Source organism: Triplophysa dalaica, chromosome 10 (assembly GCF_015846415.1).
Source record: "Triplophysa dalaica isolate WHDGS20190420 chromosome 10, ASM1584641v1, whole genome shotgun sequence".
In the NCBI taxonomy this organism is placed as follows: Eukaryota; Metazoa; Chordata; class Actinopteri; order Cypriniformes; family Nemacheilidae; genus Triplophysa; species Triplophysa dalaica.
The window spans coordinates 23,592,214-23,620,065 of NC_079551.1; the positions used below are offsets into that span (position 1 = coordinate 23,592,214).

Genomic DNA, 27,852 nt, shown 5'->3' on the forward strand with positions numbered 1-27,852 from the left:
TATTGCATGTGTGCAAAATGAAGTTTCTCACCCAAAACATTTAATTCATGCTTCAAAACCTAGTTATCTTGTCAGTAATTTGGCCAAGGCCACCAAAATATAAAGTACTTTTGTCATCGTGTGAGCCACACTGGTCAAAATGTTTAGTTGTTTTTTCACCATGACCGTCACCCATGGAAATAAAGGTTTCATAAAAAAAAAAATTGAGAAGAGTCAATGGTACACAGAAAAAAAAGTAAATGAACATTTTGATTTATTCAGTACATTTATGTTTGTGTGTGTATTACATGTAAACTGAAATCTTGCTTGTCCAATTGCTGTACATTTCATATTTCTAATGGTATGTTACAACAAAAATACAATAGTAAATAACTACAAAATAACCTCCATGAAAAACTAACTATTCTTCTTGGACATCCTGTCGCTCTTGTTGGTCAGGCCAAAGATTTTCATCAACATCACATCTTATGTTTTCCATTGTCATGCACCGGGGAAAAAATCTCCTTGAATGCCGCACCCATCCCCTGCAATGATCAGCTGTGATGTCCTCGCATGCAGCATTCATGGCATCCAACAGAGACATCTGATCTTGTGGTCTATGATAGGGCTGCACGATTTGAAGAAAAAATCTAATTGTGATTTTTCTGACCAAAATTGCGATTTAAAATGCAATTTGACTACTATTTCAAATAAAAAGAGCTAGGTTTTTGTTTTAACAGCATGCATCAAAGAAAGACATGCAAAAATGTCATGACAAATTAAGAGAATAACAACAGTATTTTAAATAGTTAAACTAACAAGTATAAACTAGGGATGGGCATTTAAGGCAAAAATAATATTAGAAGATCGATGAGAACTATTCGAAGATTATTCAAAATTCGCACCCCTCCCCCATATGGACGGAATTACAGAATTGCACACACATAAACGGAGAGAGAGAGACCACTTTAAATCTGTGACGACACACTGCTTTATTTATTATGGAATAGGCAATCTTACATCAAGCTAAACATTAAGATAACGCGTTGAAACATTAATATATTAACAACCGAAAGACAGCACTTATTAACAGTACGTCGATCAGCTTCAACCGCTCATAATGCTACGACATTTCATTGTAAAATATGAGTATGCACATTTATACCAACAAAAAAACAGCAGGGTGATTGATCAAGGAAAATATAATAAAGGCATAAATATTTTAGACCAGACATGCGATAAAACGTATTAACCGTATGACGGCATTTATTAACAGTCCGGAACGATTTAATGAATTAACAGCTCAAAAGGCTTCAGTTTTTATTGTCATGAAAAAGTTTCTCCAGACTGGCAGTGATCGTTTTTCTAGACTAACAGTAAACTCGGGCTGTACACATTTTTAAAGCCCTCTCCTTCGACAAAGCTGATCGGAAGCGAATCCTTAGCGATCATTTTAGTAATTAAAGCCGTTATTTGCTCCGCCCATCTGGCATCCAAATCGGTTGGCCTTGCATTCGTCATAGAATAGTCTGTGATACCTCTGCAGGTGTTGATAGAGATTGGTTGTGTTGCCTCGCGAGGTCGACACAGACTTTCGGCATGTTTTACAAAGCACTTGCTTTGGAAGAACATCATATCTGAGTTTGAAATCCAAAATAGTTCCAAACATAAGCGTTGCTTGTTCTTTTAGGTATCAAGTAGTTTGCTGCTGCAGGACTTTGCGCTTCAGCAGACATAACATTACTTTGTTGCGTATTTTTAACTGCTGCTCCCTTTCGCGCTCATCTTTTCCAAATGACGTTCTTTGCTAATTCAAAAGCATGTACAGCGTTAAAATGTCCCCTATTGGTTAAACGTAAAATTGCAGAAGGAAACTGTGAAATACTACGTAGGTGTATTTTATCATATTTAAAGCCCTTAATCGAAATAATCGCAGCTTTTGCGATTTGAACATCGCATCCCTTCAAATTGCGATTTCGGTTTAAAAATGATTAATCGTGCAGGCCTAGTCTGTGATCATATACTTTCCACCTCCAAGCAGAAAAAAACTCTTCTATTGGGTTTAGGAATGGAGAGTATGGTGGAAGCAACTCCACTGTTATCCTTTCATGTGCAGCAAACCACTCCCTAACAATGTTGGTTCGGTGGAAGCTGACATTATCCCAGACAACAACATAATTAGGCCAATGTGGTCTCACTAAACCTCTTTCTTGTTCTGGAATCAGGTCTGTGTAAAGTGTGTCTAGGAAGGCCAGGAGCAGTTGGGTTTTATAGGGTCCATATAGGGTTATAGTATATGTGTGGAATGTGCGTGCTCACTCCATTCTCTGAAAAGGCAGCACACATTGTAATATTGGCCCCACGTTGGCCTGGGGTGTCAGTTGTGGCTCGGTGTCCAGTGAGATTGCGACCACGTCTCCGCCCTTTGGACAGATTGAACCCGGCCTCGTCCACAAAAACAAGAATATGGGTTGTTTCATGTCCTTCTAACTCCATGATTCTCTACGAAGAAACACAGAAACAAAATAAAGTGAATTTTTTATTCTAGAGTTCAGTAAATGTTTTCTCTTACATTATTATGGGATCTAAAACTTTACAGTAATTACATAATACAGGCATCTTAGAAGTACAGTAAAACTCATTACGTAAGTGCACACCAATAGTTTACTTGGACATACTGGTACCGCAGCTCCTTTACTCTTTCAGTATTCCTCTCAAATGGCACCTTGTAGAGTTGTTTCATAGACATTTGATGTCTTTTCAAAACTCTGGTGGAAATGCTGACAGAATCTATGTTTGCGAAGACATAATTGTCATTTATGATTGCACTTTGGATCTCTATTAGCCTGATGGAATTGTTGGCTATGACCATGTTGCAAATGTCTTGTTCTTGCTGATGGTTAAATACAAGGTTGTTGAGCAGTTCTATAGAATGTACAGATAGACTTGCATTTACAATTACAATATTGTTTTTTATAAAAATGCTTTACATAAAACAAACACAAAAATACATATTTACCTGTTTTCCCTACGAAAGGTTTATACAATTGATGACACTGTGGACCTGTTTACATTAGGCTGCACTCTTCGACCACCCACTTCCATTGTAAAACCAGATTTATGACATGATCCACAAGTGTGGCTCTGATTTCGTCAGAGACTCTGACTCTTCTATTTCCACCTCTTCCTCTGTTATGTCTTCCTCTAACACCATCACCACGTATTCTTACACGTCTTCCAATTGGTCTTCTACGAGCATGTTGCTGCAGTTCAGGGTTGTGGAAATCCTCCATGGTCAAGAAATGGTATTGATTGTGCTGTGGGCAATCTACTTTTTACTGTATATGCTCCCAAACTTCATTGGTTAAATGGATGATTGGTTGATTCAAATTGTATTGCAATTCGAGGTAATTTGCCAATGTAGCAGACATTACAAACAATATCAATGTCAGATAGTTATGCAATTTACATGCGTGTATACCAGTTTTTGAGAAGTGAATGGATTGTTTTGAATGTGATGGCGTACACGATGAAAAATGATTGAGAAGTTGTGAGGAGTTTGACAGTTTAAGTGAGAATTGACTCATCAGTTTTGATCAACAAGCCCTATGCAATTATTTGTTGTGCAAACTGCAGACGATTTTACTTAATGTTTGACCACATGTGCCAAAGCATTTGCAATTTGCTCAAATCAATAAGAAATTCCAATCTGATGTGAAAAATAAGCTAATTGTTCGGGGATCTGATCTTATTGTTTTGGAAAATACAATTTTCATTTGAGAATTGAGCCAAAGCAATTGAGAAAAACTGTAACATACATGTTTGGCAGCATTCACAGTCATGGACAGCACCTGTTGGTTAACAAAACTTACTGTTTGATTGGTCATCTGAGATGTGTGAAACTCTTCCTTCATTAGTCAAGTTCTACTTTCACCTGACTGTCAATTTCTGTAATAAATTAATCAAATTTTCCAAGGGATTCATATATGGTATTCATGGTATTATGTTCTTGACTAATTTTGACAATTGAACAGACTTATATGCATGTGATGACTTATACAATGAAATGACGCTGACATGCTTTGGAGTGAACAACCATTAGACTGAGAATCAACAATCAGTTTAGATCAACAAGATCTAATCACTTGGAAATTGTGCTAAAAGTAGGCAACCTGTACTTAATCATTTCAAAGATGTACTGAGACATTCACACATTAACTTAGAAATTTGCAATTTGATGAAACTAACGAGAAATTCAATTCTGTTGTGAACAATTGACATGTGGTTTAGTAGGTTTGTCCATGTTGTTTTGAGAATGTAATTTCTGTTTCTAGAAATGAGCCGAACCAATGGGGAAAAACTGTAAAATGTGTTAAATCCATGTTTCCAAGGTCTTAGAAATGCAATCGAACCAACAACCTAAAGATTTTCTTTTAGAAATCATGTACGTCTCTGTTTGTCACGCAGAACAAAATAGCCGGAACCAACCAACAGATAACAAGTTCGGGGGGTGGGTGTTTGTTGGACTGGATATGTGCAAATCTATTGCCATGAAATTGGTCTTAAATATCATTCTGCACTATTGAAAAGGTCTTAAAAAGTCTTAAATCTAAAACCCTGATAAAAGGTAATACAGTTAGCTATAGTTTTTACCTATTTAACGTAATATAAAAAAATAAAAACTCACCAATCCTTTACATCCTGCAGAAGTTACTGTGGCAAAGTTGATGTATCAGCTTGATCATCTTCATTTTCTGTATCAGATTCGACCTTGAATTGAAATGAGGAAGTACCGATCACATTTTATCACCTGTCAGTACAATTGCTTGTGAACATGATGTTTCGAATAAATAGGAGGCGTTACATTTCCGTCAAACACTTGCAGTATTCAACCAATCACTACACACTGGTTGATCACAAAACTAAATACCTTTATAAGGTTTCTTTTTAGTATGGGAATTTTGACATTATTTTGTGTTTATTTGTCCGTTTCAGTATAAGAAGGGGTGAAAGAGAACTTTCAAGTTTAGTATTTTGTGCTCTGACTCTCTGGGCACGTGCATCTCTACAACCTGTGACACCTGAAGGCTTTTAGTTATTATTCTTCATGAAAGCTGATTTGATGCACGTTTGGCTTCTATCAATATCAAATGACAAATAAATAGCATTTATCGTGATGTATAACGTTTTGAATGCTTTGCAGTATTGTTAGAGAGCTTTATACAATAGTTCAGTGCTTAAAGTTTAAACACATGAAAATTATGTGGGCCGGAAGCACTTATAGATAAGTGAAAGACGGGACACGAAAATGAGTGACTGAATGCGCCGCATACACAATATAACATTTCTGAGCATTCATTTTATAATATTCAAAGATTATTTTGGCTATTGATCAGTTGGGCAATCGCTCTAAAATGTGACCATTTAGTCTAAAGCCCTGTACATGCTAAAAAACAAATACGCACACACAGGCGTTATTATTCTGCTACTGTTCATTTCATTTGATTTCAGTGAGTTTTGAGCTTTATTTAAAATGTCATGATTAACGCCTCAGTAACGAACTACACTAGTCATCATTTGAAGTGGATCAAAAAAGTTAATCAATATTGTCCTAAGACAAGAACAAGTATTGTTCAAAATTCATGTATAAACACTTAGGTATAATCAATGTTGTCATCAATGGGATTTCATTCCTCATCACTTTTAATGATGCCCAGATATGATTATTTCTCACATGGTGTGAATTGACTTGTCACACATTTAAGTGTCAGCAGATGAATAATCTCTGTATTGTAAACCAAGCATGAATTGCATGGTTTAACAAATGCCTGAAACAAGTCATGAATAAAAAACAACAAATGAAGCAAAAGCCTTAAATGATAACCAGTTCCCAATTTTGGACACCTGTGACAGGTCAATTGGTACCTAGTGACAAAGAATCATGTCTGGTGACCATCAAAAGCCATTAAGGATGACATTTCTTTAATGAGAACATAGACTTATAACGGACTTTCATGTTATGCACGAATTGTTAAAGAAACACATTTTGAATTTAGAACAACTTTGATGAAAGGATTTGATCCACTTCAAACGTTGACTAGTATACATTATCCATAATTCTGTCATCAGTCCTTTTATAGTCTGGATATTTCCCAATAATAATTTTATATTTGTTGTCACTGGTTATTGTCTACAGTTAATTAGATATTTTCACATATTTGTGTAATGTGTGTGTAGGGTGGAGATGTATTTGCAGTGGATAAGAACAGATATTCAGATGCGTCTACAGCGCTGGAATCTACAGCTGTGGTACGTACACATTTTTTATTATGACACATGTATAAATTTGACTTACTAATACGTTACTAATAGTACAGAAACACAACATATAGATATAAATGACACAATGATGATGATCACTGAACTGAATCCACTGTACTGTGACTCTCTGTCACATCAGTTCACATGTGTTATCGTCAACGTGTATCTGATGTGTCTAAGAGGTCGTTGTCACGGCTACATGTCTGTTTCTGTGGCTGTGTGCTAGTGTTTATTTGTGTGTGCAGGAGCAGACGGAGGAGGAGACAATGTTTCACATGTGACGGAGATGTGAACGCAGACAAATCAGCAGCATCCATTGGCAAACTCTGCAAGGCCGAGTCTCAGACTCTCATGTCGTGGAGACACTGTGTCTTTCGTTGCAAAAAGAAGACCCTTTGTTTGCCCTGCCATCATAACACAACTGAAAATGAATGGTTCAATTTTATTTACAACACTGTTCCAGAAAAGTACAAACCGAATGTTAAAGTTTGTGCAGCGCATTTCCAGACGGCTGCTTCACGAACGCTTTGGTTAAAAGTGGGGCTATTCCAACCATAAATACTTTACAAGGACAGTCTGGCGCTTCCGGTTTGCAGCCTGTAAGTATATTTTCACTGTAAAACACTTTGTTACGGACTAACGTGAGTTGACTTTGTCGTATGTTTGTGATCTGCAAATGCAGACGTGCGCGTGAAAAAAGACAACATGAGTCCTAATAATGAGTAATAATGTTCCACTAGAGGCAACAAATGTGGTGTTTATATTGTCTTTTATTAAGTATTTATTTAGGGATTAGGGTTTATTGTCTTTGTTGAGTCGCGATGAGACGTGGCCTAACACTGGTTGATCAAGAAGGGCAAAAGCGCTCCCGTAATTTTATTATGTTGCTCGCGTTGTTTTATAATGTAACCATTCCCTGCTGTAGTGTGAGCTTTTTAACATCGTATATAAAACAGGGTGTCTGCGGATCCTTAAAATGTCTTAAAAAGTCTTAAATTCCATAATGTCAAAACAAGGCATTAATTAGCATTACAGTTTTTCTCAAATGCTTTGGCTCATTTCTTGAAACAGACCGGACGCTTTCAACACTCTTGGTGCTTTTGGCAAAATAACGTGGATGGTTCGGCACAACACTTTGGCATTGTTTAAGCACTATATCAAAAAGTCAAAATATTTAAATGTTTTGTCACTATGGCAGAGGACCATTGAAACATCCCTCATGTCCACCTTTCAGTCTTGGCCCATTCCTTCATTGACAATAGTTACTGTTCTGTTTTTTGTCTAGCTAACAGAATGCAATTGTGTATAAAACTGAAAAAAAGAAATAGGATTTTAGAGTAAGAGTAGCCTCCAAGCTTTGACATCACACATTGCACTAATACTGGCAATGAAATTTTAATCATTATCTTTCACACATAAAGTTACGTCAATACATAAGAGTAAAAAGAAAATGTATACACCATAATATACTGTAATTTAAATACACAAATAAAAAACTATTCAAATTAAATGCAGCCTAGAGTGCTGTAAATAAAGCTGGAGTTTCACAACTAACAGTTCTTCACTGGTCGCTGTCCTCATCCTCCCGCTCCTGGGCATCATCCTCACCCTCCTGTCCATCCACACACTGCTGTCTGTCTGGCCACAGATTCTCGTCCACATCACCACTTATATTCTCTCTTGCAATGCAACGAGGGAAGAAACGGCGTGCATGTCTCAACCGTCCCCTACACTGATCTCCTGTAATATCCTCACACACATTGTCCATTGCATGGAGCAGTGACCACTGATCTTGAGCCCGAAGCTCACTCTCTACCTCCAAGCGGAGTAACTCCTCAATAGCATTGAGGAAAGGAGAGTAAGGTGGTAGGAACACCATGACCATCCTTAGATGAGTAGTGAACCAGGCCCTGATGAGCGGGCCACGGTGGAAATTCACATTGTCCCATACAATGACAAATTGAGGCAGGTGAGGCCCTACGAGACCTCTCTCATTTTCAGGGATCAAATCAATATGAAGGCGGTCCAAGAAGATGAGGAGCTTCTGTGTATTGTATGGGCAAAGACTGGGGATGTGAGTGGTCACACCATTCTCAGATATGGCAGCACACATAGTTATATTGCCCCCTTGCTGGCCTGGGACATCCACCGTGACCCGTTGGCCAATAATATTACGGCCACGTCTTCGGCCCTTGGCCAGGTTGAAGCCAGCTTCATCCACAAACACGGGGGTGTGTTGGGTCTCCATTCCTTCCAATGCCATTTTTCTCTACAATAGCGTAAAAAAACCCCATCAAATCAGTCATACAGAAGAGTCATACACTACACTTACAGACAATTACATAGGAACTAATTGCAGCTCTTTGACCCTTTTTCTTATTGTATGTTATTTTCTTCAAAATCAGGATAATAATGATAATTTCATCATACAGTAAACTGCAGATTTAGGGGAATTGTGGAAGTCAGATAAATCAAATACTTTCATACCTGGATACACAAATCAGGTTAATTGGGTACTGAAGCAAAACAAGTTTGGGAACCACTGCTTTATTGTAAAAAGGTTATAATGATGGACAACCTGTCATGAGCTCTGGTGTGAGACATGGCGTGAGAACCCAAGTGCAGGCAGACGACAAGGCGGATGAAGGGGTTAACAAATGTATTTATTTAACAAAGACAAAAAGGCAAAACAAAACCCACTATGGGGAAAACAAGACTGGGTAAACTAAAACAACACAAGAACACGGACTAACTCAACTAAGAAAACAAAGACTTGACACAATAAACTAACACTTACTAAGACACGTTGGAAACAGGAAACAGGAACAACAACTTGGCATAACATTAACAGGAACGAGTACAAGAACATGTACCTCAAACAATGCACGAGCAACGAGACAAAGAAACATGAGGACTCTTTATAGGGAAGGTAATTAACACAAACTAGGAAACAGGAGGGTTGGGCAATGACGCGACTTGAGGAGAGTATGGAAGACCGCAAGGGTCAAAAATATCTCTCCCCACATGAAACAGAGGATTCTGTATGATTCCACCTCTAAACCAAGAAATACCTGACAAGGAGAGGTGGAACCATGACACAACCAGTAACTGACTTACTTGTACATACTGGTACCGCAGCTCTTTCACTCTATCAGAGTTCCTCTCAAATGGTACCCTGTAAATTTCCTTCATTGTCATCTGATGCTTCTTCAATATCTGGTCTATCGTGGAGATGCTTATAGAGTTGACATTTTGGAATATGGCATTGTCTTGTATGATTGCAGCGCGGAACTGTCTCAATGTGATGGCATTGTTTGTTATGACCATGTTACAGATCTCTTGTTATTGGTGTTCATCGAGAAGTTTTCCTCTGCCACCAGTGCAAGGTTGTCTTGTAATCCTAGACATAGAATTCAAAGGACAACACTCCATTCGTAATGTATACCTTATGTTTTCCTTACAGAGTGAGTTACCTATGTTATTGTATTGTTGTTTTGCTTACAGTAACTTAACCACAATCATAATGCATCACTGCACAGTGACTGGAATACTACTGTAAACTGCATCATCAATACTGTAGAAAATAAACTATTCCATACTTGATATATGTGTGAGTAGGGTGGAGATGTGTTAACAGTGGATATGAACAGATATTCAGATGAATCTGCAGTGCTGGACTCTACAGCTGGTACGTACACATTTTTAATTATGACACATGTATAAATGTGACTATTACACTTTACTAATAGTACAGAAACACAACATATAGATATAAATGACACAATGATTATGATCACTGAACTGAATCCACTGTACTGTGACTCTCTGTCACACATCAGTTCACATGTGTTATCGGTAGCTTTTATCTGATGTGTCTAAGTGGTCGTTGTCACGGCTACATGTTTGTTTCTGTGGCTGTGTGCTAGTGTTTATTTGTGTGTGCAGGAGCAGACGGCCGGGGGGATGTCACATGTGACGGGGATGTAAACGCAGACAAATCAGCAGCAACCATCGGCAAACTCTGCAAGGCCGAGTCTCAGACTCCTAGGTAGCACGTCCATCCTTCTAATCCAATCCTCTTGTTATCACTCTATCTCTCCGAAAACTGTTTCATCCAATAATAGTCATAACTGTTTGATCAGAACAAGGATGATTAGAATTTTGCGATGTTAAACATTCACTCAGGCGGCCCCTCGAAAGAAGACGTGGAAGAGGAGACCACGACCCCGTCAGCAGCTGCGGCAGAAGCGGCCACTGCCAGCCATCGAACCACCTCCCGAGGGGGAGATGATGCAGATCACACCCCTAGTCCCCGTCACTGTCCCTGGGTGCTTGGCTCAAGCGGCAATGATTCGAGTTTCGAGGCATCCTCTCAACCTTAGTCAGAGGCAGGGATGCTCCCGTACTGTTGGCCGAGGTCGCCAGCCTGGTTACGAGTCCGACTCACTAACCATTGTCACTTTCGATGGTTCGGGGACCCCGTGTCGAGGTATTTTTCCATAGTTAGTTTTGCATCCTCTTTTGCACACGGAAATGCTTCTGGCCACTTTGAGAATTACCAAAAGATATTTCAGATTATCTATTGGTGGCATGTGCGTGAAATCAACTTGCACATGTTGGATGGGTGCTTCCGGATATGTCAAGGCATCGTGCTTGATTGATTTGTTCGGATTTACCTGAGCACATGTCCAAATGAGTTCTGCGGTTTTATGTACATCGGCAATGCAATATAATTGATTAAATGCTTGAACCACTTTTGCACAACTGGTGTGAGACAAACCGTTATATGTATAATAAGGATAACAGGATGCTGACCTACCCTGTTCATACCTTACAATCTCTTCTTTATCTGGAGCACAGCCATTTTTGCTCCATGTGTTCGTTGACTTTGCAGGATTTTGATGTCAATATCTGGTACATTAGTTATGTGCACTGTGATGGCTACCTGTTTTATCAGAGAGGACCATCTGTCCATGGATTCATTGACTTTTGTTTTGACTGGGTTATAATTGGCAGGGACTAAACTTTCAATAGTTGGAGTGATAACTATGCCTAGATATTTAAAGCCATTGATTGCAATGGAAAATGGATGCCTAATCTGTGATTGGTTCCTTTCTTGGGTATTTAAAAACAGTATTGATGATTGGCATTATTTACTTTATAACCAGAGAACTTTCCAAATCTATCAATAACTTTTAATAATGCTGGTACAGATCTCTCAAGATTTGTCAGTGTAAGAATAGTGTCGTTTGCGTATAATGCTATTCGATGGTCACAATCCTTTATTTTAATGCCATTGATAGAGTGGTTAATTCTAACCGTGATTGCTAAAGGTTCTAATGCTAGGATAAAGAGCATTGGTGACAAAGGTCTTAATGTTGTATTATTGGTCCTCACTTCAGCTGTTGGTTTAAAATATAAAATATTGATTCAGTGCAGAAATGAATCTCCAAAGCCAAAACCTCATTCATGTAAAGCCATTATCGTACGCTTTTTTAGCCTCAAGTGATAGGATACACGTGTCAGGAGCTTCCCTTTTTTCCTCCATGATATTTAAAATTCACATAATGTTATGGGTAGCCTGGCCGTTCTTAATAAATCCATTTTGGTTTGAAACTTAGAGATGGGACACATTTTTCTAATCTATTAGCCAAATTTTCTGCGTCTGTGTTGAGTGAAGAAATTGGTCCGTATGACTCAAATTTAGTAGGTGGATTGTCAGGTTTCAAAATTAAAGAAGTTAAAGCACTTCTCAGTGCTGGGGGTAGGTAACCATTTTTAAATGATTCTGGACCAACAAATTTGTGTTTTAAACATCTTGTATATATCGATTGGCAGACCATCGGGGCCGGCTGTTCTAACATTGTTCATCATTGAGATAGAGTCTTAAGATTTTGTGTTCTTCAAGTGTCTAGATAGTTATTATCTTCATCTGATATAAGCGGGAACTGAAGGTCATTAAGAAAATGTGTTTGATCTTCAGTATAAGGTGCTGATTCAGATTTATATAAATCTTTATGAAATGAAACAAAGGTTTTATTTATTTCTAAGGGATTAGATATTGTTTCTCCAATCGGAGTTTGAATACTATTAATGGCATTTTCAGCATTACATTTTTTATCTGCCAAAGTTATAATTTTGCTGCCCTTTCATTTCACAATCATTTCACCATGCTCTTAAAATGATTGTTTCAATGTTTTTAAACAGTTTTCAGCCTTTGTTATGGAGAGGGTATTATACTGAGCTCTAAGTTTAAAAAGTTTATGATGTATAGTATTTTAAGTGTCTAAAGAGGCGCTTTCTTCTGGAAGCTTAATTTCTTTTTCCAATGAGTCTAATTCCAATTTAAATGTATTTGTTTTGGAGCTTGTGATGGAAATGATCTGGCCTCTAATATATGCCTTAAATGCTTCCCACCTCACAGTAGCTGATGTTTCATCTTTATTCTCTTTGAAAAATGATCTGTCTGAACTCGAATTCTGCGAAATCCGGATCTTTTGATCATTTCAGATGGAGACGCCTTCGGTAGATTTCACTAATATCATTTATTGCATTATAAGTTAATGAAACTGGACCATGATCCGAGATAACAATAGGATCATATTGGCACCTTGCTACTCTTGGAATCAGTTAACTAGAGATCGAAAAATAGTCAATACGTGAATGACCCTTCGTCACTGTAGAACAACATGATTATGTTCTTTTATTAGGGAACAATGTTCTCCATGGATCAGACAGATTTAGTTATTTTATATTGTTCCATATCTTTTTCCTAGTCTGAGTGTGTGTTGTGTCAGATCCTGTTGATCGATCAAGTTTAGGAGATTATGTGCAGTTGAAATCTCCTGCAATTATCAATTTACCTTGTAAGAAGGACAACAGAAGAAAAAGTTATCAAAAAAGCTTGGACAATCTGTATTAGGGCCGTACACATTTGCCAGAGTAATTATTTCATTAAAAATCGAGCCTTGAATTATTACTTAACATCCGGATGTGTCCTGTAAAACCTTGGATATATGTAATGGGACTGAAATGTGTACTGGTCATTAACCCCCTGGAGTGAGAAGAAAATAAAGCTGAATAAATTTGTCCTTTCCAGCGTCTTCGTATTGGTGTAAGGTCATTTGTTGTTACAGTGGGTATGGTGAGTATTCAGAGCTCCTTACATTTTTCACTCGTCGTTATATTAAAGCCATTTGCTAAAATCATTTAAGTTCATTTTTTTTCCTCATTAATGTACACACAGCACCCCATAATGACAGAGAAACACAGAATTGTTGACATTTTTGCAGATTTATTCAAAAAGAAAAACTGAAATATAGTAAGTATTCAGACCCTTTGCTCAGTATTTAGTAGAAGCACCCTTTTGATTTAATACAGTAATGAGTCTTTTTGGGAAAGATGCAACAAGTTTTTCACATCTGGGGCCCGTTCTTCGTACGTCGCTTATTACATCCGAGATCAAATGACACATCCGAGATGATATCATCCTGCTAATCATGATCCGGCTAATTGGGTTCTTCGAAAACACCTGCCGGATATGATAAGTATCACTGGATTGAGTTATCTGAGATAATTGCGCCTTCATGCGCTTGTTTAAAAGGGGATATGTATCGATAGTAGAAACAATGATCAGCAGCGCTGCTATTGGCTGTTCAGCATGGCTAAAGAACGCGCCCAGTTTTTCTCCCAAGCAGAACAAGAGCTTTTAATAGAAGGTTATGCCGCATTTGAAAATTTAATTAAAACACCAGGGAACACCTCAAAGTCTGCAAAAGCCAGGAGAGAGGGCTGGCAAAAAGTAGCAGACAAATTAAATGCGTAAGTGTTCCATGTTAGATGTTTCTATCACTTTCTACTGTATGTATTTTTTTTTATTTCATAAACTTTGATCTTTTATGTCAGAGCCACCACGGGAGTCACTAGATCATGGGAACAAGTAAAAGTGAAGTACAAAAATATTCTACAAAATGGTATCCTTTACTTCTTATACAGTCCTTATTTTAAAAAGCCACTTTTTTCCTCTTAAAAGCCACTGTTAAATGATGTGTTTCTCTATAACAGCCACCAAGAAAAAGGCTGAAATAAAAAAAACAGGTGGTGGTCCTGCACCCCCACAATATACCCCAGCAGAAGAGCTGGCCCTTGGGTTGAATTCAAACCGACCCATTGTGGAGGGCATCCCTGGGGGCAGCTCTTCCTTAGACCCAAAGCCAGGGACCAGTAGCAGCCACACCTTCATTACTGGTAGGCTAAATGAGCTTTCATTTCTCTTAGTACACTGTAAAATGGTTTGTTGCTGCATTAAAAGTATAATCCAAATGGCTGGTACAGTCATTTGAAATGTTTGTGAAAGTGAAAACTTCTAAACTTTTAGTTCATATAAAATATGTTGCCATGAGTTATTAATCACAATTTTGTTTAGTGTAGTAAATTGTAATGACATTATCCCCCCCCTCTTTTGTGCAGTTTTAGATAATACACCAACACTTTTACCTGTTCCCAAGCAAGTGGTGGCTGAAGCATATGCAGTAAGTTGTGTTTTTTTAACTTTTACATCACAAGGAAAGAGTGCAACACTTTGTAATACCCATTTATTTCCATTGCACAGTACAGTGAAGAAACCCTCTCAGATTGTCCTTTGGAGGAAGAACCTGTAAGTGCATAAATAACTTTACCCTCATTTGTATATACTTGTGTACCTATTCTTTCTATCTGCAACATGAGTTGCAGGAGTCCACACCTAGAGAAAGGCCTACAGAAAGGCTTCCAGAACAGTCTGCACAAAGAACTGCTGACACAGAGGTGGGGCAGTGTTGTACTTTTACTTTTGTTGCATGAGGCATGTTCTGACCCTTTTTTTCACGAAATTACACAGGGTGACATCCGTAGCCTATATAAACGGCATCTTAAACACAAAATTGAGTATTTTGAGTTGAAAAAAGAGAAATTAAGAGGAGAAATAGAACTCGACAACTTGAAGAAGAGAAAAATTGCACTGGAGATAAAGTTGCTTCAAAAGGACCTTCAGAGTAAGTGCTAATACACTATTTCAAACATAGTAGTATTTCTGACTTAACATAACTTTCTCTTATTGCAGGCAAAAGATGACTCGCTGGCTTTTCTTTATAAAGAATATTTTAAATAAAACTCAAGGAACGAAGCATATTTGTCTTGTCTTTTATTATATTGAAAAATGGTGTTCTACAATTCTGTCACGTGCAGCTCTGCCACTAGGTTGGTCCAAGTGCACTGGCTGGACGTCATCATCAGGCTGCACCCCCACCACAGGGGTCTTTTCCTTTCTGATGGTGGCAATGTTATGCAATATGGCACATGCAACAATTATGTCACAGGCCCTGTCAGGTGCAACCCTCAGACTTTTCAGACACTGAAATCTTCCCTTTAGTTGCCCAAAGGTCATTTCAATGCGTGCCCTTGTCCTGGCTAGAGCTGCATTGTAACGGGTTTGAGGTCCAGGGTTTGGCTCAGGGAAGGGCGTCATAAAATACTGCCTGCAGGCATAGCCCCTGTCTCCAAGCAGGATCCCGTCAAAATCCCCTGTATAATGGAAAACTGCAGTTCTGTTAGGCTCAGCATAATGCTGTGTATAATACTGTGAGCTTGAAATGTATGTTCCCTTACCACGTTCAAATAATGTGCATAAATGTGACTCTCTGAAAATTCTTGAGTCATGCACTGATCCTGGCCATTTTGCTTCAACATTGGTGATATGGAACATAGAGTCACACACCATCTAAGAGATTTTAGTCAGTCAACTGCATACTTTTTGATTTCATTACTTTTGTTTCAAGTAATATATTACTAATCAGGAATATTATAAATTGTAATCGTAATTTACCTGCACATTTACACTGTGAAATCCCTTTCGGTTCACAAAATCCCCCTCATTGGGGCCTGGTGGGGCCTTGATGGGGACGTGTGTGCAGTCTATGGCACCAATCACGTTAGGGAAGCCTGAAGGACACATACTGTTAGTCATACTTATTGGTATGGTCATGATTGCATGTCATTAACAATTATAAATGTACCTGCAATAGCAAAAAAATTCTGTTTTACAACCTGTGGTCTTAAATGGCTTGGAAATACCAAAAAAAAACCTAAAAACTGCTTGAGCGCCAGGTAAACTTTGCGAATGGCACGACAGACAGCACTTTTCCCCAAGTTCTCTGCATCTCCAATAGTGTAAAGGAACGTGCCACTCGCAAAGAATCTCAGGCCAATGCACACAGTCTGTGCTGTTGTTAAAGCCCGGCTCCTCCGTGTTGAACACGTAATGTGTGGTTCCAACAAATGAATGATGTAAATAACACCCTCACGAGAAAATCGGTATCTCTCCACAATGACGCTATCGCGCTGCGCTAAAGGATCCTGTCTATCCCGCAATACGCGATTAATTCGAAAAGCTCTTCGAATTATTCTTGCACCTTCCGCAACAGGTTGCTGTCGTACAAATGGACAAGACATGTCTGCGAAAGACTTCCCATATCACCTCCGCTTATAAAGCCGCGATCTAATCCTGTTTACATGAAGTAAGCCTGCTCGCGAGCAGGTTCAAGCTTACGGACCTGTTGCTATGACAGCAAGTCCAGGATGAGCTTCGAAGAACCAAACAATCCAAGATCATGCCAAATCGTCAACAATCAAATCCAGCTAACCGAGTTAGCGACGTACGAAGAACGGGCCCCTGGATTTGCATCTGGATCTGGATCCTCTGCCATTACTCCTTGCAGATCCTCTCCAGTTCTGTCAGGTTGGATGGTAAGCGTTGGTTTAGGTCTCTCCAGAGATGCTCAATTGGGTTTAAGTCAGGGCTCTGGCTGGGCCATTCAAGAAAAGTCACGGAGTTGTTGTGAAGCCACTCCTTCGTTATTTTAGCTTTGTGCTTAGGGTCATTGTCTTGCTGTAAGGTAAACCTTCGGCCCAGTCTGAGGTCCTGAGCACGCTGGAGAAGGTTTTCGTCCAGGATATCCCTGTACTTGGCCACATTCAACTTTCCCTAGATTGCAACCAGTCGTCCTGTCCCTGCAGCTGGAAAACATTCCCACAGCATGATGCTGCCACGACCATGCGTCACTGTTGGGACTGTATTGGACAGGTGATGAACAGTGCCTGGTTTTCTCCTCACACACCGCTTAGAATTAAGGCCAAAAAGTTCTATCTTGGTCTCATCAGACCAGAGAATCTTATTTGTCACCATCTTGGAGTCCTTCAGGTGTTTTTTTAGCAAACTCCATGCGGGATTTCATGTGTCTTGCACTGAGGAGAGGCTTCCGTCGGGCCACTCTGCCATAAAGCCCCGACTGGTGGAGGGCTGCAGTGATGGTTGACTTTCTACAACTTTCTCCCAAATGCATCTCTAGAGCTCAGCCACAGTGATCTTTGGGTTCTTCTTTACCTCTCTCACCAAGGCTCTTCTCCCCGATAGCTCAGTTTGGCCGGACGGCCAGCTCTAGGAAGGGTTCTGGTCGTCCCAAACGTCTTCCATTTAAGGATTATGGAGGCCACTGTGCTCTTAGGAACCTTAAGTGCAGCAGAATTTTTTTTGTAACCTCGGCCAGATCTGTGGCTTGGCAAAATTCTGTTTCTGAGCTCTATGCCAAACAATCTACGCAGCCCAACATTAAGTTGAACGCGTCTGTTCCTGAAGTCACAATTTAGCCTCTTCAGATGTTTTGTCAGAGTTGGTGCTAAACTCTGCAGGAAAATAGATGTTGTGGGCCAGAGTTGAGAAGCACTGCTGTAAATGCAGTTTAATATGCTCAAGGTGTTTATGTGTGTCTCCTCTCATGACTGTTCTTTGAGAGAATGTCTCACTCCAGCTCACAAAGATCGGGAGTTTGCACAGTCAGCCGAGAGAAAATGTGTTACGTCACTTTCATTCATAAATGCAAAAAAAACGAATATACACACACACGTTATTATTCTGCTGCTGTTCATTTCATTAGACTTCTCTGTGATTTGAGCTTTATTTGAAAGGTCAGGATTAATAACTGTAGTGGTTTTAGATGAATGTTAAAATACCCAGATAGCAGACCAACACTATGTCATTGTTTTCCTTTTATCATGTTTGCACCCTAGAATAACGTTATTTTTAATGATGAATAAAAGATCAAGGTGGGCATGAATTCAATTCTAGTTCAATTGAATTTCAATCACTCTTTTAACAGTGAACTATGATTGAAAAAAGATTAGATCAATCTTACTTTATTTACAGCAAGATTCTACTCCATTAAATCATGGACAGTATGTTGTGTATTTTTTACTTTTTATAGGAGAGGATGTTGGCAGAGGTAGAAAATTACACTTTTTGAGTATCTGTACTTTGATGGTTTTGTATTGTAAACTTGTATTTCCAGTATTCTTATATGACCAGTATTCAGTACCAGTTCAAGATTGAAACGCATTTGCAAGGATCAGACATATTTGGTGATCAAATACTTAATAAAAAATCTCATCTTATTAATTGAAATCAACCATTTTACTAATAAAAAATGAAATGTATTTCAAACTCTACATTGGACTTAAAAATGTGTCCAAATATTAGTCTTTGAACATTCACTGCATTTATTACCCGTCTCAAGCTCTCACATTCACATGTGTGTGTACTGATGAAAGTCCTGTTTGTTCCCGAAAGTCAAATTTTTTAATAATCAATTATATTGATTTGTGTGTTGGAGAAAGAAGTAAACTCCACTTTTAAATTCTACTATGGTTGATATGGGATTTTCATATAGCTGAATTGTATTTCAAAAAATGTCCATCTATTATAATGATGACATCATTTCATGTCTCTTTGTGTTTAAGATCGTTCTCCAGACGTGGACAACTATTCTGAAGACGATGACAGTTATTCTTCAGCAGTGTTGGGGGTAACGCGTTACAAGTAACGTGCGTTACGTAATAACATTACTTTTCTGGAGTAACGAGTAAAGTAATGCACTACTTTTTAAATTTACACATTAATATTTGAGTTACTTTTTACACATTTAGAAATATCATCAGCAAAATCTCTGTGACAGGGAAAAGGCCGGGAGTCGTGCTGCCCGATCGTAAAACCTTTGCAAGCTTTTTGGATAATGCATATATGGAAATGGAGACTGAACTAAAGAAAACTTTTGCCGACTTGGAATATGTTTCAACCACTGCAGATCTATGGACTGCTCAGAATAAAAGTTTTCTGGGAATTACAGTACACTGGATAGATCCTGCTACTCTGCATCGGAAAAAAAGCTGCAATCGCCTGCAGACGATTTCGTGGGAGACACACGTACGATACCATCGCAGCGGAGTTAGAGCAAATTCACATCTCATATGCTCTTTGTGGTAAGATAACTGCCACGGTCACTGACAATGGCTCGAACTTTGTCAAAGCTTTCAGAATGTTTCAAGCTGACGATGATAATGAAACCGAGAATGATGAAGACGAGGTCATATTTACGGACTTGCACGCAGTTTTACGAGATGACATTGAGTCCAGCGAACGGTATGTTCTCCCTCCACATCACCGGTGTGCATCGCACACCCTTAACCTTATATGCTCGAACGACATAGTTCAATTTTTGACGCTTTAAATGTTAAGACCCTGATATAACTTATTTCATAATGGCAACAAGTATTAGACTCATTATTACAATGGATAGTGAACTCACTTTATATAGATTACTCGACCCACACAATAAGTACAAAAGTAAAAAACACATTACTTTCCATAATCTGTAATGTTTATTGTTCTTTTATATAGCATGCATAGCTATGGGATTAGGAAGTTCTCTGAATATAATATTATTCTATATTATTATTCAATGTATAGCCTATGTGTTTTTAAAAGAAAATGAAGGTGCTTGACTTGTATAGGCTGTTGTTGAATATATTACGGCTTTAAACACTAGTTCAATAACATCTCAGTCAAAAAAAACCACCTGTAAGACCTGAGAGAGATCAAGCCTCAGCCAGGTAAGAAAAAGTAACTGAAAAGTAACGCAAAAGTAACGTACCATTACTTTTCATAAAAAAGCTAAGTAACTAAGTAACGCAATTAGTTACTTTTTTTGGGAGTAACTAAATATTGTAATGCATTACTTTTAAAAGTAACTTTCCCCAACACTGTTCTTCAGAGCAGGAGGTCAGTGATGATGCCGTTCAGGGTCAGGTCAGCACTTCTCATTATGTCAATCATCACAACAAAAATCCACTGCAGTTTATTATTGTATTGTATGTTTCTGTCAGAATAAATACTGTCTTGTGTGTTAACAGTGGATATGAACAGAAGTTCAGATGAGTCTACAGCGCTTCACTCTACAGCTGTTGTAAGTACACATTTTTAATTATGACACATGTATAAATGTGACTATTACACTTTACTAATAGTACAGAAACACAACATATAGATATAAATGACACAATGATTATGATCACTGAACTGAATCCACTGTACTGTGACTCTCTGTCACACATCAGTTCACATGTGTTATCGGTAGCTTTTATCTGATGTGTCTAAGTGGTCTTCATCACGGCTACATGTCAGTTTCTGTGGTTGTGTGCTAGTGTTTATTTGTGTGTGCAGGAGCAGACGGCTGGGGGGATGTCACATGTGACGGAGATGTGAACGCAGACAAATCAGCAGCAACCATCGGCAAACTCTGCAAGGTTGAGTCTCAGACTCTCATGTCACCTAGGTAGCACGTCCATCCTTCTACTCCAATCCTCTTGTTATCATTCTATCTCTGAAAGATGTTTCATCCAATAATAATCATAGCTGTTTGATCAGAACAAGGATGATTAGAATTTTTCTATGTTAAACATTCACTCAGGCGGCCCCTCGGAAGAAGACGTGGAAGAGGAGACCACGACCCCGTCAGCAGCTGCGGCAGAAGCGGCCACTGCTAGCCATCGAACGAATCGATCTTCCTTTTATACCCGTATGTACGGGGCGGAGACTGGCGAGGGCGGGCCATTGGCCAATCCCCATTGGCATTTTAGTTTTATCTCGGAGATGATAGGTTCTCAGAACACAACACAATGTCGAGAGACTGACTGAAGGGGAACTGAAGTTAGTTTCCCAAACATTCACACTGTTCATTGGTTCAGTGTAAAGTGGTTTTCCTTTAACAGGTGACAGCATCTATTAACAATCTCCAACTGCGATAATACAGACTTTTCCAAATGCTGAATAATCTGACAAACCTGTTTGTTTAATTTGTCTCAATCTACCATGAACATATGCAAGACGTTTATGATAAACCATTGAAATTTCATCAATTATAAATAGTTGCAGTTTTCCACGTTTTGCTCTCAAGGAATATTTTTTTTTCATTTCAAAGTGGTACGTATGGCAGTGAAGCGTTTGTTCCGATAGAGAAAGTGCTGTGGATTGTAGCAGCCTTTATATTATAAGCAGCAACACCAGTGGGCGCTGTTAACAGCACATGTGTCTCATCTGGATTCTCTGACAGCTTTGAAAGGATGCGACTGCTTTCATTATTGTCTGCATGTTCAGCTTTAATGCTACCAGTCAGAATAAAAACAACTTTTGTTGAGCCCGCTTCAAGTCTCATGTTAGTCAATCTATAAACACTCTCTTGAGCTGACACCTCTCGATCATGTAAATACACACTTCAAAGTTTTCTTAAAGCCTGTTTTGCATTTCCTCTTCTATTTTATTCATAGGCTTAATCCAACTTTCATTATAGTCCACAACTAAATACCACTTGTTATGTTCTTTTAAGTATGCCAGTGCTGCTTGAATGTCAAATACTCTCTTAAATTTGACTCAAATCATCATTTTCTGATCTTGGTAAGACATTCACAACATCTGTTACATTAGATGGAACACAAGTCACTGGTCCATGAACACCATTCTGTCCTCCACGTGGTAAAGCCAGCATCTTCATGAATGGAATGTGCTTTGCTATTAGATGTTGCTCAAGAGAATTTAAACCGCTTAATTCAGCAGGAACAGGATCCAGATCAAGATTATTTGCTACACTTTCAGCAGGAATTTTACCTTCAGAAATCTTTCTATCACATGTGTGCAAATCCACAGAGATGCAGCAGGGCTGTTTTTATAAACACAGTCTTCAGTACAGTCTTCACAACACTTATGTAGATAATTCAGTGTTACACATTTTTCTGCAATATTTCCAGCATGGGCTGATTTTTCTAAATATGTATTTAAAATAAAGGTCAAATAAATAAAATAAAATAAAGCAACACTGGTGGCATACTGAACAAACATATTCAGGACCTGTAGAGATTTTTTCTTTAAACTGTTCAATCACACAGTCAATCTCTTTTCTTTTAATCTTAGCATTTTTATATTGTATTTCATTCTGACTGTATTTGTCAGAACTCTTCTTTTTGACAATTTCTCTGTGTTCTGGATTGGTTATATACATCTGTAAGCTATATTGTTTCAAAGAGTCATGATGCTCCTCATTTGATTTGTATTTATCTATACTGTATTTTTCTACATGTTCTTGATGCTCTTGATTTTGCTTGTATTTTTTAGTTCTAGATTTAAGATTTAAGTCTTAAATCTTTAATCATCTGTTTTAAGTCCTCATTACTGCTTGTATAGCCATACCAGGAGCCTTGTCTGACTGCTGCAAATATGTTATGATGGATTTTCAACATGCATCAAAACTTTTAAATGCTCTAACCAGTGCCTTGTCTAGAGACACTAAAACACCAAAGTAGCCACTTGTTGTTACAACATTATTTTTTTGAAAAGGACAATCATTCAGTGTATGTGTCTTAGGCAGCTTCTCAACATATATGTATCCATTGATGTCATTGATGAGCATCTCCTTGATGGAAAGAGCCTGTGATGTAGGGTTTCTGTGGACAGAAATCAGAAACGGCATTCATGTTCATATTACAATCCTGCTGTCACTTTGGATCAGGCTTAGGATCAGGCTTAGACCCATTGTGTGATTCACAACGTTCACTTATTTCTGCCAATTCTTTTAAGAGGTGTCAGAGCCTCTTCCGCATCAGCAGGAATCCTGTCCGCGGTCCTCTTCTCAGTTGCCCCACAACGCCTTGATATTTTGTCCTTTGCATACAAACTTTTTTTCAGTCTAATTAACAAACACAATACATAATTGATATTTCACATTATTACAAGGCATTATATTTTTAATAACTAAATTGTATTTGACTCCGTTTCGTTTAGTCTTTAGAATAGATATTTTTTGACAAGCAACAACTTTTAGTTTGAAATGTTTTGATCATAAGACTATTACTAAACTAATAACATATTATAACCTGACAACTATTCAGATATAACATACAGCCAGTCATAACATCCACAACGCAGAAGTAATACAATAAATATGTAATAACACAATAAAATGACTCTACATTGTACATGATTTACAATAAATGTTTATTATGGAGTGAATAATGGAACTGCAGTTATATGTAAAGATGCAGCAAACCCTGGTGCAAAGATGCTATTACATTTTCATAAGCAAGTAAACATTGATCATATGATTATAGGAGAATGCATAAAAAAGTTTTATTTAGTCTTTGTGTCCTTTTAAAAGCTTGAAAGTATAACTTTGTTTACATTTTGATATGAAACAGTAACATTACAACATAGGGATGTAACGATTCAATCAGCTCACAATGCGATTTATTCAGGGTTTATTATTAAAAAATAAGTTGTAACAAATTAGAAATGAACAACTTCTCTCGCATAATTTCTTTATTGCTTCACGTTTCTTTGTATTATAAAATAATGTTTTATTTCAAATAACAAAACTAAACTGCAATTTCAAAACAAATTAATAATACAAAAAATATGTTTAATAAAAACAAACTAACACTTTCTGTGCTTTTCTTGGATTCTTTTGCATTAAGAAATATCATGCATTAAGAAATAGCATGTCAACGTTTATGTTTGCAGTGAACATGGCGGCCCCTGGTGTTCAAAAAATGTATTGCGATTCAGTTCACAGCCTAACTGATTTGAATTGTCACACATTATAATCGAGTTTCAACCTGCTCAAGGTGAACAGTTACAGCCCTATGTACAGACATATCAAATTGAATTGCATTAAATCAATAAATTTTGTACCAGCACTTAATTAAAAAAATATTTCATCAAATCAACATTATGGCTTATCATGTTTCCTTACTATTATATCACTTTTCAATGGCACTTTACGATCAATTTAGCAGACAATATACTCTGTTTACAATGTTAAAACATCTCTTTCTCACTCTAAACAAAGAATCAGCGATTCGAAAAGCCATAAAAAAAGCAATAGCTGAACTACATAAATGTTGTCATAAAATGTCCTTCTTTTAACATCAACTGTCATCGCAAAAGTAATAATGATTCAATGAAATTAACATTTATAAAACAACAACTTTTATACATGAGATAACTCAATGGTTAGTCACTACCCAGCAGGCACCGGACGTCATTGTAACGTCAGAATGACGTTGGACTCCGACGTTGGATCGACGTTGCATATTAGTTGAAAATGAAAATCGGGTTGACGTCAGAACCCAACATCAAACTGACGTCAATCTCCAACGTTGGCTCGACGTTGCATTTTAGTTGAAAAAGAAAATCGGGTTGACGTCAGAACCCAACATCAAACTGACGTCAATCTCCAACGTTGGATCGACGTTGCATATTAGTTGAAAATGAAAATCGGGTTGACATCAGAACCCAACATCAAACTGACGTCAATCTCCAACGTTGGATCGACGTTGCATATTAGTTGAAAATGAAAATCGGGTTGACATCAGAACCCAACGTCAAACTGTCGTCAATCTCCAACGTTGGATCGACGTTGCATATTAGTTGAAAATGAAAATCGGGTTGACGTCAGAACCCAACGTCAAACTGTCGTCAATCTCCAACGTTGGTCTAAGGTTGCATTTTAGTTGAAAATGAAAATCAGGTTGACGTCAGAACCCAACGTGAAACCGATGTCAATCTTCAACATTGTCAATTCGGTCGACATCAGAATCCCATTTTGGACCAGTTGCATTGCAGTTGGTTGATCCCAAAACTGGAAAAACTGTCTTTAAATCAAGCTCGACCTCTGAAAAGATTTTTGTCCCAAATCAAAATCTCTACCTGTCAAAAACGAAGGATAGCTGTCAAATTTTGTTGGCATTACATAAAACTTTTAACAGAACTTTTAACGGAATTAAACATACCGAGAAAGCATGTTGAGAAAATGATAAAATCAGACAAATATTAATTTTAGAATATTAGCAAAGATAAAAGTTTAACTTAAAGTGAAACTTGAATCCACACATTTTCAGAAAAATTAAAAAAGAAAAAAAGAGATGAACTGGATTATGAAAAAAATCTTAAAATTTTTTTAAACAAGTTTTACAAATATTTCACATGTTTAGAAAAATAGTTTGGAACATTTTTTTAAAATAAGATTAGATAATTAACCATCTACAATCTGAACAGAATATAAAATAAATATTTAATGACTGAAACTGAATAGTTGCCACCTCCACTGTCTGGTACATATTTTAAACAAAAGGCGATGGTACTCCAATGTTTGCCTCCGTCTCCTTCGATGTTTTCTGGACACGCTCTGTAAGAAATATGAGAATTCCACAGAATATATTTAGACCACTGAAATTATTGACTACTACCAGGATAGTAAAAGACTTTCAACCAGTTTCTTTGAAAAAAACTCTTCTCTAGCTTTAATAGCCGTGAACATTAAACATTCCTGCAGGTAATTGCTGAAACAAGATACTGTGTTTCAGCTTTTGATGCATTTCAGAAGTACTGAACAGACAATCTAGCAAAAACTTAAGAAAACATGAATGCAAATGTCTTAAGGTAAATTAAAATATTTATGACATGTCAGTATAAATGCTAAAACAATTGTTAGAGTTCTGAACAATTAAAGATCTCAAATGGAATAAAGTTATGCTGGCGACAGGAATGACCTGCCAATCAACAAGTGTATATAGGAACGTTTGTTTTATTTCTGTGTGACAATTACAAAACTCTGAAAAAAAGTTTTGACAACACCAGAGGGATACCACAGTTTCTGAAATGTAATGTGACATTTTTTGAAGGTAGCAGATCACAGCTTGACTACAACACGTAATTAGTGGTTTTCACTGAAAAAAACAGAATTTAAACTAAACAACCCTCAATGTCACAGTGATGCGGAACTAATATTTTCATTATTTTTACCTGTGACAACAGCATACAGGTGGAGCTTGGTGAAGGCAAGTTTCCCCTTCCCCCCTTCATATTAAAACTCCCCATGACCTCATTTGTCATCAACCTGTGGATACAAGAGGAAGAACTAATTATACATGACACATTGAGCCGGTTGAGTTTGTTTAAGCTTCATCACTTTAATTAGGGTTGGGAACTTAGAACATGCCAGTTCTTATCTAGAACAGGTTCCTGAAAGTGGTTCTGATGCGACGTGTGGCCAAGCGCTGTGAACAACTTTGGGCAGCCATTTTCCGTGAGGCGTGTCACAAATCAAACAGAAACGCCACACCACCTCTAATAACTGAACAGACTGTTTCAAATGATTTAGGCACATCTTTTTAATCTTAATGTTATTTTGTATGACTACATGTACCAGCAGCATGCAGCTCCTGTCGTCACTTTAATTTCATTCTCTGTCACAAATTGTAATTAATATACTGAGGATTAGTCTAAAGGTTGGTTCAAGAGTGATGGAAGCATTAATCTACATTAAATTTTAAATAAAAAAGTATGAAGGCCACTCAATGGATCCCACCTTCTTTTGGCTGAATTATTTTGTGTACATGGCTTTAAATATAACAGTTATGATTTAAAAAATATATTTTATTTATTTAATAAAATCTTTATTTTAGGGAAAATGTCTAAGCCCTCAAATGACAATTTGGTCAACAAGCTTATTCCTGTTGAAAAGCAGAATGTTATCGACAGTGTGAAATCACCAACAAGAAAATACTGAACATTACTATTTCACTCCATACACCGAAATGATCAATAGTTAGTTGAATGGCAATTAAATGGAATCTGAACCAGGAATCATTACGTAGGACTGGAACCAGAATTGGAAATGAAAATGTTCTTACAATACCCAAACATAAGTGTAATGCAGAAATCACATTGGTCCTCCTGTTGGTGCTAGATTAAGGGTCATAGACTAATCCAAATTGGCAGGTTATAGTCTTATTGCAGCACAACTGATACTGCACCATTTCAAATTGTAAAACTAGTACCATTTTAACAACTTGGCCCAGTATTGATACTAAAAGTCAGTAAGGTTGTGAAAATTTAGAAAAATGATCTAAGCATATACTGTAGTTGGGTTACACAAAAAAACAAACAAACAACAATCGAGTGAACAATCTATTATTATTAAATGGTGCCAAAAGCAATTTGGGTCAGTTGTGGACTAGAGGTTAGAGAGTTAGACGCATAGCCAGCATGGAACCTCACTGTTTGCTCTGCGGGGATAGCTGTCCACTGCACCCTACTTGTAAGTCGCTTTGGATAAAACCGACTGCCAAATAAATAAA

The 27,852-nt window shown here is 37.7% G+C and overlaps 2 protein-coding genes across 2 annotated transcripts in view; one reads left to right on the forward strand and one right to left on the reverse strand.

Annotated features, from left to right (window-relative positions):
• The window catches only part of LOC130429698 (uncharacterized), a 164,530-nt gene that overhangs the window by 8,379 nt on the left and 128,299 nt on the right, over window positions 1-27,852 (forward strand). The window lies entirely within an intron of this gene.
• On the reverse strand, window positions 15,194-16,788 carry LOC130430704 (putative nuclease HARBI1). Its single transcript, XM_056759844.1, has 5 exons — window positions 16,353-16,788; window positions 16,163-16,278; window positions 15,946-16,057; window positions 15,581-15,861; window positions 15,194-15,208 (listed from the first exon to the last, which is right to left on the reverse strand). Exons 1-5 carry the CDS (start codon window positions 16,786-16,788, stop codon window positions 15,194-15,196), a joined length of 960 nt encoding a protein of 319 aa, XP_056615822.1.